Source organism: Malus sylvestris, chromosome 4 (assembly GCF_916048215.2).
Source record: "Malus sylvestris chromosome 4, drMalSylv7.2, whole genome shotgun sequence".
NCBI lineage: Eukaryota > Viridiplantae > Streptophyta > Magnoliopsida > Rosales > Rosaceae > Malus > Malus sylvestris.
Window position 1 is genome coordinate 20014758 of NC_062263.1, and position 18822 is coordinate 20033579.

The 18822-nt window shown below is 38.5% G+C and overlaps 1 protein-coding gene and 1 long non-coding RNA gene across 5 annotated transcripts; both read right to left on the reverse strand.

The window, feature by feature from the left end:
* Nucleotides 1–160: 160 nt before the first annotated feature.
* Nucleotides 161–2441, reverse strand: LOC126620231 (uncharacterized). 4 transcript variants are annotated; one of them, XR_007622300.1, is made up of 4 exons: nt 2018–2441; nt 1661–1917; nt 1488–1553; nt 161–617 (listed from the first exon to the last, which is right to left on the reverse strand). It is a non-coding gene; the product is annotated as an uncharacterized LOC126620231 (long non-coding RNA). The 4 variants fall into 4 exon arrangements; XR_007622298.1 differs by having other exon boundaries at nt 161–623; XR_007622299.1 differs by having other exon boundaries at nt 1488–1569.
* Nucleotides 2442–7941: 5500 nt separating this feature from the next.
* On the reverse strand, nt 7942–12061 carry LOC126618179 (uncharacterized). The gene is made up of 5 exons (XM_050286263.1): nt 10655–12061; nt 10226–10507; nt 9390–10084; nt 9178–9271; nt 7942–8481 (listed from the first exon to the last, which is right to left on the reverse strand). Exons 1-5 carry the CDS (start codon nt 12059–12061, stop codon nt 7942–7944), a joined length of 3018 nt encoding a protein of 1005 aa, XP_050142220.1.
* Between the last annotated feature and the right edge of the window lie 6761 nt (nt 12062–18822).

Below are 18822 nucleotides of genomic sequence, written 5' to 3' on the forward strand. Positions count from 1 at the left end.
AATGTACCCATATAAGTTTAAAAATGGATTAGAAAAAAATTGAATAGATTTTATATATATATATAAAGGAGGTACATTTTACATATAACAAATTAGTATATTTAAGAATGAGTACATTTTAAGATTAAAAGGTTTTACATGAATGGGTACATATAATTAGCATGGGTACATTTAGCAATATATATATGGGTACAAATACAAATAAACTTTAAAAAATATGGGCACAAAAAGAAATTAATAAATGGGTACAAATTAAAACTGAAACTAAAAATATATGATAAAAAATTTAGTCATAAATATAAATAATCATTAATGATGTTATTTGACACACCCTGACCCGAGTCAGGGTGTGCTGGCCATCACGTGAGGGTGACGTAGCCATGTGCACAGTGCATAAGCAATAAAGATAATAGAGAATACGAATAATTAAAAACCAATTCATAAGGGTACTAGCTAAGATAAGTGCTAGAACGTGTGAATACATAATCAGAGCATAAATAGCCTAAGTTCAGTCCAGAAAATAAGTACTAATTAAACGATACCCAGGGATGTCGTACATTGTGATAGTTTGTCAGAACCTCCGTTCAATCCTCGTGAGCCACCAACAGCAAGTCTACCTAAAACTTGGAGGGGCACAAAACAGAATATGTGAGTGGGCAAAAACAAATGTTTTCAAAATCATTTCATTTCTCAAAAGTTCTAACCCCTTGCTGTAAAACATGTATAATTTCCCAGAAATAGAATATAAACATAAATATGTGTGTGTGTGTGTGTGTGTGTGTGTCTATATATATAATTGTCAATTCATGCTTCACGTATTCATAATTACAAGTATGTCATGCGAAGATATAAACAGAATAAGTAACTCAGGTGAGAATACATTCATGGAAATTAACATATTAGTTGGAACCTCTGTAGAAGTCAGTACGGCTGAATTCATAGCTCATTAGTTAATCTAGTCGGAGTCACTACAATGACCTATACGGCGCTACACTGCACACAAGTCGGAACCACTAAAAGGGTCTGTACGACAAGACTGTGTGTAATATAATTATACTTAATACTACGCTCTCATGATAGTTGGGTGATAAATCGTTAGTCACCTACGAGTCGGAACCACCTATGATGGTCTGTACGACAAGATTGTGCACCTAAATTGGATCTAATGTGAGCATATGATGTGGGAGGTGACATCATAAACAGGCATGTACTATATCTCTAGTAATTCACAATCACCCGGGATGCAGGTTTATGAGCTCTAAGCTTCTCAATTAATCACAAACATTAATCCCATTCACAATTCATAACTCACCTGGCTTACCTGAGCGTCTACAACACCACAATTATATATTATGCATCATATACTAATTCATATACAGAATATAATTTCATATGCATGGCATTTTAAAGCATACTTTCATTTAAACGCATTTTCTAGGAAAATATCAAGTATAGAAATATATACTGAAAACCAAAAGCCCACTCACTGGTATGTCGAAGGGTCGTAACCTCCGAGTCGCCCTTGACTGCATTCGTCCTCAGGATAAGTCTCCCTTATATGCGAAACAACTATAAAAAAGTTAATTTAAAGTACATTACCAATACTAGCTAACTAGCTAATAACTTCTCATACATTACTCAAATTGGATGTTGAATATACCATTGTGATCTACACAACTCCACGAACATCCCCATATTTTTAAAATAATTTTCCGACCACCCACACGCCGGCAAGTGCATGGCAATACGCGCGGCCACGCGTAGGGAACCCTAACGGAAACCCTAACTGCCGTTAGGAATATTCCGTCCAAATTACCTGACGCCGTTACTCTCCGTTAAGAATATTCTATCAACTTTGACGGAATATTCTTCTGTCTTCTCTAGTGAACCTCGCCGACCACCGTTGTCGTCGGAAAACTGGAAAATGTTTAAACCTTGATATCTCAGTCATTTTTCATCCCAATTTCATGAAACCAGTACCAAATTGAAGCTCTTAACTTGTAGAACATTTCCTTACCTGTTTAAAGTCCTTAAGATCACGGGATCTCGCCTGAGAAATTCGAGAGAAACCGGCCAAACTTGAAATTCACAATCCCGACGTCCAAAACTACCCAGCGAGCTACCCCGAGCTTCGTGAAGACCTTCTAAAGCTCCCTGTGAACTTAAAATCCTCTAAAAACTCTTCGTTTGAACTTGCATGAACAATGCCAATTTCAGGGTAGGTTTTTCATAGGTTTTCCGAAGCTTCCAAGTCCAAAAAATGGTATGGTTGAGTTCGTAATGACGAGATGAAAGTGATGGTACTAATCACGAGCTCGATCTATGCATAAAAGGGTTGGTTTGAGGTTTGTCCGTACGTTTGTACGGATTTTCTGCAAAATCCAAGAAGGAGAAGAGAGAGGGAAGGCACGGGAGAGAGGGAGAGATCTTTTGGGTGTGTGTGTGATCCTCACACTAACACATCATCAAACAACATTTTACAACACCAACCATAAAATATCTAGGTCTAAACTTGACCAAAATAAACTAGGGCAATAAAAATAAATCGAATATTTTGCCCAATTCCAATGACTCGATCCATCCCTCAGGGGTAATTCCGTCAATTCACATTATTGAGAATATAATACAATAAGTTCGGGGATGGGCTGTGACATTATTAATACCCAAAGACCTTGATCAAAAATTAAAAAGGAATAAGATTTTAATTAATGGAGTAGTAAAAAGAAGGACGAGAACCTAATTTCTCCAAAAGAAAATGATGGATCATATGACCTAATCTGCATCTCTGCCGATTCATTTTTCCATGGTACCAACCAAAGTGAACCCAAAATCCAAACACTTCACGTGGATAAATCATTTATTTTCCAAGTTTGATTAAACGAATATCACGAGATTCTTGTACATAGGATCGTGAATTTTGTTCATTTACGACTCCACATTGAACCTGACCCGTGGCACCTGTAAACTTTGATAATTAATGATCACAATCAATTTTGGACCATGCAGAACGGGACTAATATCAAACCAGTAGTAATAATTCATAATACTCATAAAATGCATGGCCCTCCATGTTTTTCTTGACAAGACCTTAAAAATTAAGGGAGCCCGAGGATTAAAGAGAGTAAATTTTCCTACCGTTTGATCGTGGGTGAGCAATTTGCATAAAATGAGTTCATAACTGTGATATTTTAGTCCAATGATGTAATACTATTATATTATGAGACCGAAAGTCTACAATAAAGATAAAGCCATTCTGTATGTCATTATCTCACCCTCAAAACGTTTGAATTGAGGTACCATTAATTATTACTCCATCTGATCACTCTCAAGATGGTGCTTCTGTATAGAACAAAAGAGTACAAACTCTCTTTTAAGCCTGCATGTGAGTGGAACCCTTTTGTTTGGCACTTTAGAGAAAGAGGGAGATGAGAATCACGATGCATATGAGATGCATGGTGCATAAGCTTTAATGTTTGTTGTGCTTCACATAAATCCTTTGTTAAGTTACTTTCTTGTTCCCTTCTTTGCAAGTGGCCCATGGGATGGTCAATCAGATACGGGGTTTTAGAGTTTCATGTCCACAAGTATAAATAAGTTGCTAGTTTCACATTGCATGCATCATCTCGTTCCTTCGTCACTAGGCTAGGAGGATCCATGTACCTTGCATTTTGGGCCCCCAAATATTCAACAATCTACACCAAACTAGGGGAGAAAAAAATACTTGCGGCGTTCTAACATGTAAGGAATTATTTTTCCTTGTAGACAAACCAGCTAGCTAGATTTTGATCTGTAGGCATAAATTTTGTTATCCAGTGTTAATGAAATGTTTGTATCAAATTCTAACAATACGTTAAAAGAAATAACTATTTACATGTAATGAACATTATTTATCTGTGAAATCTCCACCAAAATATGTCATGAGTGGTCGTCAATCATGCGTACCAAGAAACCAAGCGTCCCATTTTGAACAATATATATCATTCTTTACCAGATTCTTGAACAAAATATGTCGACTCTAGTTTCGCATGCACTTTTTGTTCAAAAAAAGGGTCAATGAAAATGAAATGGATAATGGTAATCTTGAAAAAAAAATGAAACAATTATTAGATAACATTCCAATAGGGTTTTAGCTATGTGAACAAATTAGAGTAAATTGTAGCAATGGTTCCTCAACTTTAATCAAATTAGAGCAATAGTCCCTCAACTAAAAATTCATTACTATTGGTCCCTCAACTTATCAAAATGTGTAGCTATAGTCATTTTCATAAATTTCGTCAAAATTTTGTCAAAATAAGTTATGTTGGAATAACCATTTATATAATTAGGGTTCATCAACTCATTAAAGTGTGTAATTATGGTCATTTTCATCAATTGCGTCAAATTTTTTGTCAAAACGAGTTATGTTGGAAGAACCATTACTACAATTGGGTTAAAGTTAAGGGATCATTTCTCCAGTTGAATTAAAGTTGAGGGACCAATGGTAATGAATTTTTAGTTGAGGGACCATAGCTACACGTTTTGATGAGTTGAGGGACCAATGGTAATGAATTTTTAGTTGAGGGACCATTGCTCCAATTGAGTTAAAATTAAGGGACCATAACTACAATTTACTCAACAAATTAAATACAATTATTGTTCTTTAGGAAATAATACTAGTACTGATTTGCTCTAATTGGCATGCAAGCCCAAATGATCAAATCTTCCAAAAGGTAGAGAACAAAAAGCTGATCGAGTGTGGTGCCACGAAGCCATTTGAACAAATTGAGGATCTTTGCTGGCTATTTCACGTTGTATGAATCGTGTTCTTTGCTTGAATTAATAGACCCTCACTTTTCATACCTTGTGGTTCAATCAAAAGGGACAAACTCTCATGTGTGTTCACATTTCATCAAATATATTAAGTTGGTTAGCTAGTAGTACTGTAGTACTTTACTTCGCTGGCAATTTTATGTTTTAGAGTGCAATCTCAACTTTCAACGAGAAATTTGGTATCATGTTAGACAATCTTAAAACTGAGTTACCAATGTAGTACTCTATCAAATTTAACATAGATAAAAAAATAAGGAAAATTAAAGAAAAGTCTAAAAAAAAGTTTAGTTTGAATGAAAAATAACAAATAAAGGTGTAGTGAATAATACTAAGAAAAGATAAAAATATTTTTTTTTATTAAAAATGAACAGTACCGGAAGTTTCGTTAATACTCCCTAAAAAATAATAATTTATAAATTATTAAACAAGGCTTACATATTCTATACATGCACACGTAAGATCTATGTACACAGATTATATACTGAATTTCAATGATTTTTCCACGCATGCATTGATGCCTTTTCAAAGACAAAAACTTATCAATAAAGGTGTCTGCAATAAAGGTGCTGATTAGGTTAGGTTTGATTAAGAAATCATATATAACTTATAAGCAATGATTATCATAAACAAATAAGAAAGCTAATGACACATATATACATATACATATACATATATGTGGAGAAAGAAGAATGCAAGGGATCTCTTTTGATTTGTTTTGTGTTGTTTTGGGAACAAAACAACTCAACATTATTGAACTACATGCTAGTAGCTAGATCCAAAGTATATCATAGATTAGGAAATAATAAGATTCTCGAGTATCAAGAGAAAAAAAGGAAACATATGTTTGCTTTGTCATCCTTCCTTTGATAAAGATTGATGGTAAAATTTATACAAGGAGAAATTAGGTTTACATCCTTATTTTTATTACTCCATTGATTAAAATCCTATTTATTTTTAATTTTTGATTAGGGTCCTTGGGTATTAATAATATCATTAATTATTTGAATAATAAAATATTTTTATTTTTAAATATATTCCTTTAGTGTTAAAAATGTTACAATTAGTATGTTTATATTTATGGCTAAACTTTTTATCATATATTTTTATTTTTAGTTTGTACCTATTTTTAATTTGCAAATATTTTTTAAGGGTTTTTTTTATTAACACCCCACTAATTGTTGAATACACCCCACTTAATATTTATTGTTAAATGATTTATATAAAATGACTATTTAAACCTTAGAAAGTAAAGAAAAACAATTATTTTCTTCCTACGCCTCAAATCATTTAAAAAATCCTAACCACCCGTAAATTATATATAATTTTACATACACCTGCACTCACAATATCTTGTGATTATGTTTATATATATATAATGTTAAAGATTCTACAACATAAGAGATGAAGTACTCTGAAATATTCATATCTTCTTTGAGATAGTGTAGTAATGGTTTTTTCTTTTGTTAAAAATTTTCAGGTATGTTTGCTGTTTATTTTTTTAGGATGGTTTGTGGTGCAATTTTGCAGAACAGAGAATCTGCATGGACACAGCAATAGCACAATCAACTAGTCCTTTCATGATTTTTTATTTCAGAAAAGCCAGCAAAGTAGCCATTTCTGAGTTTAAAATCAAATTCACATCTAAAGCCTAATTCCCCTAAATTGACAAAAATCTTGAAGCAGTAGAACCATGCACACTGTTTGTGTGCTAAAGGCAAGGGGTTTAAATTTATTTTTTGGACAAGATGAAGACTTGTAGATTTTGGTGGGGGTGTATGAAATGTGTGGGGTGTGAGGGTAGTTTTGGTTAGTAAGTGGGGTGTATTAAGATATTTTTAAGTTTAAAAAGTAAGTATGAGGTGTTTTAAGTATGTGTGGTGTATTCAATAATATGTGGGGTGCTAATAAAACAACCTTTTTTTAATTTGTACCAATTTTCTTTGCATTTTTAATTTGTACTCATATATTAATTTCTTTTTGTGCCCATATTTTTAAAAGTTTTATTTATGTTTGTACCCATGTGTATACCGTCACGTGACATTGTATATTTAATCAATGATAGAAAAATTACATATGGTATATTTATGTTTTATGCCTAAACTTTGTATCATATATTTATATTTTTAGTTTGTACCCACTTTTAATTTGCAACATTTTTTTAAAATTTGTAGTATTTTCTTTTTAGTTTTATTTTGTACCCATGTATTAATTTCTTTTAGGGCCTATATTTTGTAAAAATTCATTTGTACTCATAATTATCTTTTATATGTACCCTAATTTATTTATAATGTACCCATTCTTCTTTATTAATGTACATATGTGAAATGTACCAATTTTTTTAACACTATGGATACATCCTTTTGCCATTTATTATTTATTATTTTTACATAGTTTTTATCCATTTATTCAATCAAAATGTTTGAATTCTTTTATTGTAACCGTTTCTAATAGTATTATAATTAGGGATTTTTTATTTATAGGATTATAAATCTCATAAAATATCAAACAATTAATGTCAAAACTATAAAAATATAAATATTAATAGTAATATAATGAGGTGTACAAAGTCAATGGACTTTGATCAAACTTTGAATACCATTAAGGTTTTAATCAAAGAATGTTAAGGATTAGGGACCGCATCCAAAGTATCTCATACAAGGAGAAACTTTATACAAATAGGCTTATTTTCTGCAATGTCCTCGAACTCAACTTTAATTTTACTTCTTCCTCTTTAGAACTCAAATTTAGTCACTTTGCACTTTGAAACTTAACATTTACTCCACTTTGATGAGATTCTGTTCATTCTATCAAATGTGACAACGTATAAGGAGAATTTTGTAAGTTCCCGAGGGGAAATATAATTGGGGATTAGGATTTTGGACAAAGATCAAAAAACAAGAACAAATTGAGAGAAAATTGGACCAATTGGTGTCTTTTTTTTTTCTTTTTTTTTTTTTTTTTGGAAAGAGATACTATAAGAGCACAGGCCAAAAGCCAACAGAAAAACAGAGAGCCCACACAAGGGCAAGCACAGCAAAACAAACAAAGGGCTATGTGAGGGAGAACAACAGAACAAGGACGCTACCACAAAGGTGAGACGTCATCCCAACACACACCCAAACCAAAAACCACTTATGGAGGGCAAGGAAGACCATCTTTGTTAAGAATGTGAACCAAAGAAGATGGGGGTCGCCTGACCCAAGTGATGCCGCACATCTTCAAATTAGACCTCGACGTTAGATGGTCCGCCGACTGATTGGCCAGTCTTGGAACCCAAGACCAGTGACAGCCCTGAAAAGAACTCCCCAACCATAAAATAGATTCCAGGATGGGGAACACTTCCCAGCTGCCCTGAGCAATATCACCCTTCAAAGATGAGACTACCTCAAGCGAGTCCGATTCAGCAACAATCCACCGAAAGCCCAATTCAGCCGCCAACTCACAGCCCTTTAGCATCGCCAAAGCTTCAGCGAACACCACGGACGGAACACCAATAGACCACTTGCGGGCCGCAACAAAAAGCCCATTATGATCCCTCAGCACCGCAGCCAACCTAGCCATACCATCCATCTGACACCAGCTAGCATCAACATTAACTTTAATGAAGGGAGCAGATGGGGGGGACCAACGAGGATCCAGAATGGGGGAAGGTCGGGATCGGGACAAAGGAACCTGCACCTCCAAAAAAGAACCCAGTGAGAAAGAGATAGAATGCAGCACCTGGGAGGAAGCTAAGGCCGAAGCCTTAAAGACAAAATTACATCTAGCCTTCCAAATGTACTAGCAAGAGAAAGAAATGACAGAGAGAAGCCTCGATCGGTCCTGAAGATTAGGAGTCTAGTTGATCAAAACACTGAGCCAGTGATGAAAAGAAGACACACCTTCACCAACCCTCCGAAAACCAAGCGGACCACCAAACCAAATTGGCTCAACCCAGGGACACCTCAGCAGCAAATAAAGCACTGATTCCTCCTGAGTCTTACAAATAGGACACATGGGAGATGAAGCAGACCTGCGCTTAAACAAACCCCCCACAGTGGCCAAAGCCTCACTAACAGCTCGCCATAAAAAATGACGAATTTTCGGCGGGGCTTTAGCATGCCAAATAGCTTTCCAAAACGAGGTCCCCAAAGTACTTGTGACGACAGAAGCAGGAGCCCTCGTCAACTCCCGTGAGGAATGGATCTAGTGATAACCCGACCGAACCGTATAATTACCCGACCTACTCGACGTCCAGATCAATCGGTCCCGGCGAGAACAATTCCCCAAAGGAATATCATAAATAGTTTTGATTTCCACCTCAGAAATGAACGGACGTAAAAATTCAATGTCCCACGACTTGGTACTCGGGCAGATAAGGGATGAGACCTTGGTATTCAGAGTGACAGAAGTGGGAGAACTGGGAATAGGGTGCCCAAGAGGAAGAGAGGGTAGCCATCTATCAACCCAAAGTCGAGTATCCCTGCCATTCAGAATCTGCCAGTGAGCTCCATTTTTCAGAATGTCACGACCCACGAGCCCAAGCCCAAGAGGCACGACTTCCTAACTTCGCATCCAAGAAAGAAGAGTGAGGGAAGTACCGTGCCTTTAGCGTCTGAGCCCATAACGAATTAGGATTAAGAATCAAACGCCAACATTGTTTGACTAACAACGCATCATTGAAGTCCTGGAAATTCCGAAATCCCAAACCCCCTTCATATTTAGGCCGACCCAGAGTATCCCAATTCACCCAATGAATCCTCCTATGCCCACCACAGTCACCCCATAGAAAGCCCGCAGACATAGAGTCTAGGTCTTTGCAAACAGCAACCGGGAATTTAAACAAATTCATAGGGTAGGTAGGAATAGCTTGAACAACAGCCTTCAGTAAAACTTCCTTCCCCGCAAAAGAGAGAGCAGATTGCTTCCAGCCCTGAATCTTTCCGAACACTCTCCTTTTCACAAAAGCAAGGCTACTACGCTTAGATCTTCCCCAAATGGCAGGCAGCCCAAGGTACACCCCCGGGTCGGACACCGACGGCATACCTAATAAGGAGCCAAGCTGCGACCTCACCTGAGCTGGAGTGTTCCGACCAAAGTACACACTACACTTTTGAAAATTCATCATCTGACCCGAGGCCAAACAATACTGGTTGAGGATATGCATAATATTTTCACCATTTCTCTGAGTCGCCTGAAGGCAGATTAAAGTATCATCCGTGAAAAACAGGTGCGAGATACAAGGACCACGAGGATTCATGTGGATACCGTTAAGCCGCCCATCATCCACTCCCCTCTGAATCATACGGGAAAGAACATCACTAACCATAAGAAACAAATACGGAGAGAGAGGGTCTCCTTGACGGATTCCACGAGAGGGAGAAAACCATTTCCCAGGCTAACCATTCAGTAAGATTGCAAACTTCACCGTACGCACACAGTTCATGACCAAATTGGTCCAGTCTCGACTAAAACCGAGCTTTAACAAAACCGCTTCCAAGAAGTCCCATTCAACTCGGTCATACGCCTTTTGCATGTCCAATTTAACACACATCTCAAACTTCTGCTTAGTTTTCCTCAGCTTCAAGAAATGGAACAATTCATGGGCAAGCCCAAGGTTCTCCTGAATTTGCCTATCCGCAATAAAAGCGTTCTGCATAGGCGAGATTAACAGAGGCAGCAAAGGTTGCAAACGATTTGCCAACACCTTGGAAAGAATCTTAAAAGAGAAATTGCAAAGACTGATAGGACGCTATTGGGACACTAGTTCAGAAGTAGGGACTTTAGGAATCAAAACTAAGTACGTAAAGTTAATGCTCCGAGTGTTACCCACACCCTGCATGAAATCCATCACCAAACCATTCACCTCAGCAACAATAATGTCCCAGAATGAGTGATAAAAAATACCTTGAAACCCGTCCAGTCCCGGTGCCTTCAAACCCCCCATTTGATGAACAGCAGCCTTAATCTCCTCCTCAGAAACAGGCTTAATAAGATCAGCATTCATTAACTCCGAAACCATAGGCTCCAAACAGTTAAGTATATTACCCCAATCCCTACTACCCACAGAAGTATAAAGGGATTGAAAGTGATCCTCCACTAAGGTGAAGACCCTCCTACCATCATCCACCCAATGGTCATCCACATCTTTCAACTTAACAATTGAATTAACCCGTCTCCTTTGAAGAGTCGTGCGATGGAAGAAAGCAGTATTGGCATCACCATCACGTAACCAGTTGACTCTAGACCTCTGCAACCAATATAGCTCCTCCTGTTCACGCAACTGATCAACGCGATTAGAGACGACCTGTATCTCCTCAACATTATCCTCCCAATGAAGCTGAAGCAAATCCAGATGATGCACCAACTCCTCGATCTCCAAACCGTGCTTCTTAAACTTGTTTCGACTCCAAGTGATTAAATGAGATTTACAGACTGAGAGTTTCTGATGCCACGTATCGAGCCACCGCCCCTTACCTGGAGAGCTCCAACACTTTGTCACCAAATCCTTACAATCCTCTTCCTTAGCCCAGAAAGCCTCAAAACGGAACAGCCGTTTACCCTTACTCGCAGAGGGCTGGGATTGAACCACGATTGGGCAATGGTCCGAGCCAATCACCGTCTCATGAATGACTGAAGTATGGGGCCAAAGATTTTGCCAAAGAAAGTTAACAGCCACCCTGTCTAACCTTTCCTCAACAAGATTACCATACCGCATACCACGCCACGTGAACTTCGGACCAATGAACCCCAGATCCATCAAATCAGCCGCATTCAAGAAATTGTTCAAGTATCCAGGTCTATTGTAAAGAACACGAGCTCTCCCAGATTTCTCATGGTCCCACACAAACTCATTGAAATCCCCACCACAAAGCCAGGGAATATCCGTCGAACCAAAGTAGGTAGTCATCCAATTCCAGAAATCCATATTTTCTCTTCTGTACGGCGTACCATAAACAAAAGTACAACGCACCCAGGAGCGACAATCCTCCATGCAGAAACACACATCAATAATGTGAGTAGAAGAAAATAGGATATTAACATTCATCGACTCATGCCACCATAAACTTAATCCCCCTGCCCGACCAATAGGCGAAACATGGAAGCCAAAAGAGTACCCCATACACCTACGAATACCATCAATCCTATGATCTTTCATTTTCGTCTCAGATAAAAAGATCATAAAGGGTCTATGTTTCCTGATCAGCCCACGAAGGGCCCGAACTACTGGGTCCGACCCTAGACCACGGCAGTTCCAAAAAAGGTAATTCATGGCTGCCTTGCGGCTGTTAGGGGCCAGCCGTCACCGCCACGAGATGAACCATCCTGATGTTGCTCCGTACTAAACCTCTGCTCCATGTCTCCACTTTCCTCCGAAAAAACTCCATGGGCTGGGCTGTTAGAATGAAACTCTAGAAAAGCTTTCTGCACCAATGAGTCCCGCTCCCCCTCCAAGTACCTGGCCTAGACACAAAGATTCCGAAATCGCGTTTTATCCTGTCGCGGAATACCACCATCTCCCTTCTTTATCTTTTTCGTGACAGAGAAAGCCAAGTCTGCATGTTGTAATTCTAGCATTCTCTTCTGTTTGGAACCTTTACGGGGGAGGACTGTCCTTTGTGTAGGAGAAACCAGTAAAGGTGTCTGAATAACGTGCATCATTGGGTTCTCCATACCCGTTGTTGAGTTAAGATGAATCTTGTCTTGGGCTTCCGTGTCCTCCGTCAGACTCGAGCCAGCCGTGGGCCGCCCAGTAACGCCATACGAACCCTCATCCAGGTGAACAAGTCTTACTGATGGGCTCAAATCCAGCGGGATGTGAAAGTCCAGAGTTCTACTAGATTGAGGGCCCAATAAGCCAGAAGCCCAACCCAACTGACCATTGATCACGTGCAGGTGTTCAGCTAGAGCCCACGGACAAGACCCCTTATTGAGATCCACGATGTTAAACCCTCCAATCTGTCTCCAGGTCTGCATTTCACTGGGAATGCGAGCCGCTTCAATGTGTGTGGGGCCCTCCGTGCTTGCCATATTAGCTTCACTCGACGGGTTGCCCTGCCTCCTACGCGCTGCCCTCCACCTCCAATCTCTATCAATCTCTTCATACCTGCCGTTCTCCGTCCGCTAAGATTGGTTTGAGCTGGTCTCGGACGTTCAATAATTTCCCGAATCGGGGCAGCTTTTAACCAATCCCCATAACCATTTCCACCACCCCGATGTTGCTCAAATGGGCAATCCGTATTCATATGCCCAATTCTTCCACACCTGTAGCAAAAATCCTGAAGTCTTTCATAGCTAAATTCAATCCAGGTGTCCTATTTCTGTTTCCTGGGCAACCAACATCCCGTGATGAGAGGCATAGTAGTATCAACAAGCACTTTCGCTCGCAGAAATCCACGTGCCATAGACGGATCTTCCACTTCCTCCACCTGCCCAATAGCCGTAGCTAACCTCGTGATGTTTGAAGACGAACTGAGACATAACGGAACGCCCCTGATTTGGACCCAAAAGGGGACCAAATCCCATTGAATTTCCTCCAAAGCTAAGTCCTGGGACCAACTTTTAACTGAAAAAAAAAATTTCATCACAGCCCAGGGAACCTGAGATAGAATTTGCCTAGCCGAGTTCTCATCAGGAACTATAATGATATACAGATTATCTTTCACCCATTTGACTTGCATCTCTCCCATTTCCTTCCAAGCTGCCCGCAGAATGTTTCTGACCCCCCACTTATTGAGTTGCTTCGCGTTTAACACTGCTCCCACCAGTTTCACACCTTGCTCCATCGGAGTTAATTCCAAAGATTCCTCTAGGTGTACGACCAGATCCTCCATCGCCGAATGCACCTGAACTCGATCATCCTCAGAAATAGAACTCATATTGTGGGTGTGGGTAAAGGTAAAGAGGACAGAGAAATTGGTACTTCCTTCTTTGAAACCCAGATAGTGAATGCTTGCTAGAGAGCTCGTTAACCCCGCTATTTTGACTGATTTGAGGTTAGACGGCACTATGCGAACCACTGCACTCATGGTTGAGAAACAGACTATCAGAGCAATAACTGCTCTTAGTTGAACTGCCACCAACCTCTGCTGGCAGACCTTCAAGCCTCCGACCTTCCGGTTGTAAAGGCGCATTGAATGAGAGCCTGACCCCCAAAAAGCAACGACAAGAACACTCTCACAGAGGAGAGAATAGAGCTCACAACGGAGGGCTCTCACCACGGAGAGAAAACTTGTTTTTGACCAATTGGTGTCTTAAGAGAGTACTTTGGGGTGCCCAACAAGAGAGCATGACGTCGCCATCAGAGACTTTAATAACCTTTGGTTTTTGGAATCTTGAGCTTTCAGTGAGCTCCGAGAGAGGGGGAGAGATTGATCAATAAAAAGGGGGGGGGAGAGACAGAGAGACAGAGAGAGAAAGAGTCTGAGCTTTTTGAGCAGGGAGGACGAAAGAAAACCACATGGCACTTCTCAAATTTAGAGCATTTTTAATAGAGTGTCAAAAAATATGTATTTAATTTGTATTGATGGCTTAATTGTCATTAAAATAATAATTTTAAATCTTCGTTCTCCAATGGAAATGTCAGTTTCTAATTTTTTTCTATTTAAGTAGGACCCCCTACATATATAAAATATGTTATATTTACTTTTTGGTGAGACTTAGACGAATGAAAAATAAACAAGTTGCTTTTGAAGTGGTGAAAAATATTTAAAAATTAAAATGAAGCATTTGACGCTCAAATTCCACCTCAGTTTTGACAAATTGGTTGGGAAGCATATGCTGTAAAAAAAACTAACGTTAGAGCTTCCACCGTGGAATTAAAGCCTCAGTTTGAGATGCTCTTAGTGGTCTACAATGCCAACCAGAGGAATTTACAAACCCTTATACGTTTGACAGCATAAACAGACTCTCATCAAAGTGGAGAAAAAATCAAGTTTCAAGAGGATTAAATGACGAAATTTGAATGTCAGCAGAAAAAATAAGATTGAACGTAAGTTTCAGAGCCAAATAAATATTACTCTACACTTTGAAGCATGAAATTATTGATGAGAATAACTACATAAGATTCATCACCTCCTTGAGTAATTGAATAATAATAGAACTTTCCCGCAAACCCTAATTAGTACGAGCGTAATTAAACATGAAAATTGATGACATTAGCATCCACAAGAGAATCCAAGGTAAGTAATTGAAAAGGATTGATTATTGCCACGTGTGCATATAGTTTGGATCGTGTATATAATTATGGAAAGGTGTTACATCGGATTCATCCGATAGATGCTTTGGATAATATATGTTCATGCTGAGACAATACCTATATATATGTCTTCTTTTCATTTGATAAGATCCCAAACTATATGATATGAACTTTATGTGTACAATTTATTCGTTGTAATGAAAACTAAGCCCTTTAACCTAAATTAAGCAGGGTGGAAAATGTCATATATACCCTCTCTTCGTGGCGAAGATTTCTCCAGAGAAGGATCCTCAAACCTCTGCACAGCTCCCCAAGGGTTTGGCACTTTGGATGTATAGTCGGGCTCTTACTTGTCGATGTGTTGCAACAAGATGATAGAGTTAGTTCTGAAATGTGCCTTTATGGGGCCTTAGGTGTAGGCCTTAAGACTTGCAATCAAAACTAACTAAGTGCTAGGCGTGTCACTGCTATCTCAGTATAACAGATATAGAACAAGTGTGTTTTAGTCAATTACTTGCACCCCAAGTTATTTGGACTTCTTGTTATCAAAGGATGTCGTTGATGGGTTAAATCCACATTAAGTTCTTTTTCTTGCCTTGTGACGAAGGACTTTTAGTTCATAGTCTTGTATGTTTGTATGAAGGTAGTTCAAAACGCTTTAAGCCATTTACTTGGTTCTTGGTTGGTTTTAACGCTGACATATCCATTAAACTAACCAGATCCAACTACAAATGACGTTCTCGAAGTAGGAAAACTGATGGAAATAACTTAAATACATACTAGAGAATGCATTAAGTAATAGATCTACAAATGTAGGTACAAACACAAGGAAGTCGGGCAAGATTTCACCTTGTCTGTCAAGGTTAAACCTCTTGCAGCCACTTCTCCTTGAGTTTACAGAGGTTTGTACTTTGTATGCTGGAAAGGGATGGATGGTGGTGTAAACTTGCAAGTGCACAAGATAGTTGTAATATAGCGTGTTGCAAGTCCAAGTATCGTTCCCACGAGGATTCTGATTAAATCTCCAATTTGATCAACCAAACCAAATCTAATAATATTAATGGCACACAACCCCAAACAACGAACTAGACTCGATCTTAATTAATAAATCAATTAAGGATGTGAAGAATTTGTTGTAATGATTTTATAAACGAACAAAAACAGAACCTTAAGTAAAAACTGAGATTAAAGAAAAGAACACGTTGTGTTTTAAGGCAAGTGATGAAAATCTAGGGATTCGGAATCAACCACAAGCAATCTAGTTTAGGTTGCAATGCATTCAATGGATCTTTCGATTCTTTAGATGATAATTCCCGTATCTAAGTCCTTGTCAGGCACATTAGACCATAGTTTTCCTTAAGTGAATGATTCTTTCCTAGTTCAGGCAGATGTCGCATATCCTAACATGCAGTATATCCTAACATGCAGTCTATCCTAGTTAAGGCATAAATTTAACAAGTAGGACTATTTACGCTCTAGAAAACAAGGGAACCAAGCAAACCATTATTCTTTGTCAAGCAATAATGTAATTTACCACACTTAACCACAAGAAGCTAATTGAATTATATTGCTAGTTTAGCCTCAAATTCATCTTCCAATCTTACTAGATGCAAAGTCCTAAGGTGATCAATCAAAGAACTCAAACAAACAGTAACAATTCAAACAGTGATTAAGCATTCATCTAAAAGAAACTGGAAATCCAATGAATAACATTAAAAACCATAAACATCCATGCTAGGGCATCATCCTAACCCTAGAAAAAGAGTTTAGTTACTCATAAAATCTGAAAACATAATTAAAATTCTGAAAAATATAAAATACTTCCACACGATGGTGATGGATTGCCTAGATGATCGGCGACTCTGTTTCACTACTTGCTGCGACCTCTTCTCTGCACCTTCGAAAACCCAAAAACTCTCTCTGTCCACTCCTAAAGTCCCCGGGTCTACCCTCCTTTATTCCTGAATAAAAATGCTGGAATACTTACTTGAATGGGACTCTTGAATTTCTCTTCTGACTTGGATTAGTTTATTGATGATGTGGCACACTAAACTATTAAATATATTAACTATGCACCGTTTAGAATAGTCCTTAACTTTTCTAAAAGCTTCCTCTCTTTTTTTCTCTGCTTGTTTCCTTTAATTAAACTTTGTAAATCTGAAATCTCTTTGCAAATCCCGAGTAAAACCTTGCTGGCAGACGTCCGGTACAAAAACCACTATAACGTCTTCTAGGAAACTCGGAATCACGAACCGTAAAATTCCTCTGAAAGCTAGCTTTCATATATTTCCAATGGTATAAGACTAAACAGCTGGTTCATTCTGAGGAAGTACATTTTAATCCGTAAAGTTGGCTGATCCGCACAAACAGCCTCTGCTTCCAGCACGCCAAACTCATTTCAATCGCTAAAAATGCTCTTTTTTTCTTCTTTCTTCATCTTCACACTTCAAATCTAAGAAAAACATAAAACTAAGTGAAACAAACTAAATTCACTCAAAAGGATAACAAAAATCTAAACTAAAATGGCATGAAAATGTATGCAATTATGATTATATCAGATGGTAAACAGGTTTAAACAAGGGGATTGATACTACGCCACTGAGGGAGGTAGCAGAGCTTTTAAACTAGAGAAAGATAGGCTTTCTAAGGAGATCTAAACAAGAGATAGCTTGTTGCTAAAATGATTTGAGATCTGGCTGATTACAGCTTTTAGATGCAAATCTAGCTTGAAAGCAAAGTTTGTATGTTTGTTTGTTTGATTGGTTGAGTGTTCTTGTCTCTGGGGCCTCTTCTTCCTTTTATAGACCAATTAGCCCGACTTTGCTCTTGCCTGAAAGCATTTAAAGGGTAGTGAGTCATTAACTTTTTACTTGGAATGCCACTAGAAAGTGTTCTTTGGCTAGTAGTAGGTTAGTCTTCATCACTTGTCACTTCAATAGTAAGCACATGGCTTTTATTTGGCTGAGAAGGCTTCACTTTGCTCCTGGGCTTGATGCTGGGCTTCGGGCAAGTCCCCTTTAATTTGGCATCCTTGGGCTTTTCTTCATCCAAGTCCAATGTTCAAATATTAACCTTGTTTATACCATACTTAGGGCATCCGTATTTAGATCTCGTATAAATACTCGAGGGACTTAAGTGTAATTATGTAATAAAGGAAGGGGAAAATATGTAATAAGTGAGGAGCCCTTATTCTATAAAAGGACTCATCACTCTCCTCATTGAGAGAGGCTAATTCCTAGGCCATGAGGATCCTCACACTCTCTCCCTCAGAATCCTCTTAGAAATACAATATCAGTATGGACGTAGCCCAAACAGTGGGGTGAACCACGATACATCTTGTGTTATTTACATTTCTTGCAGATTCACGGTCGGATTTACGTTGTTCGAAGACCCCTCCGGTTTTATGCATCAACATTTGGCGCCGTCTGTGGGAATCGACACAAAAAACTATGTCGGTTCTCTTTCATTTTTTCACCTCCACCGTGAATCTGCAAAATCACAAAAAAAACCCAGAAATAGAAAAGATCCAAATCTCAAACACTCATCAGCTATCTCTCTCTAGACTCCAAGTGCTGTTCTTAATCCCCTGTACAGACAAACTCCTTCTATCTATATAGATATAGAGTCACCCAATATTACCACACCAGAATTCAACCTACAAAAAAAAAAGGGGAAACCCCAAGACTCCTAAACCTTCTCTTCGCACCTTAACCTCTCTTTATCTCCCATTCACTCTCTCAATCAAATCCAAACCATTCCCCAAACAATTGAGCCGCTTGAGAGCAAAGGGATGAGGAGTGGGGGCGGCGATACTGATCCACCATGATGCAGCAGCA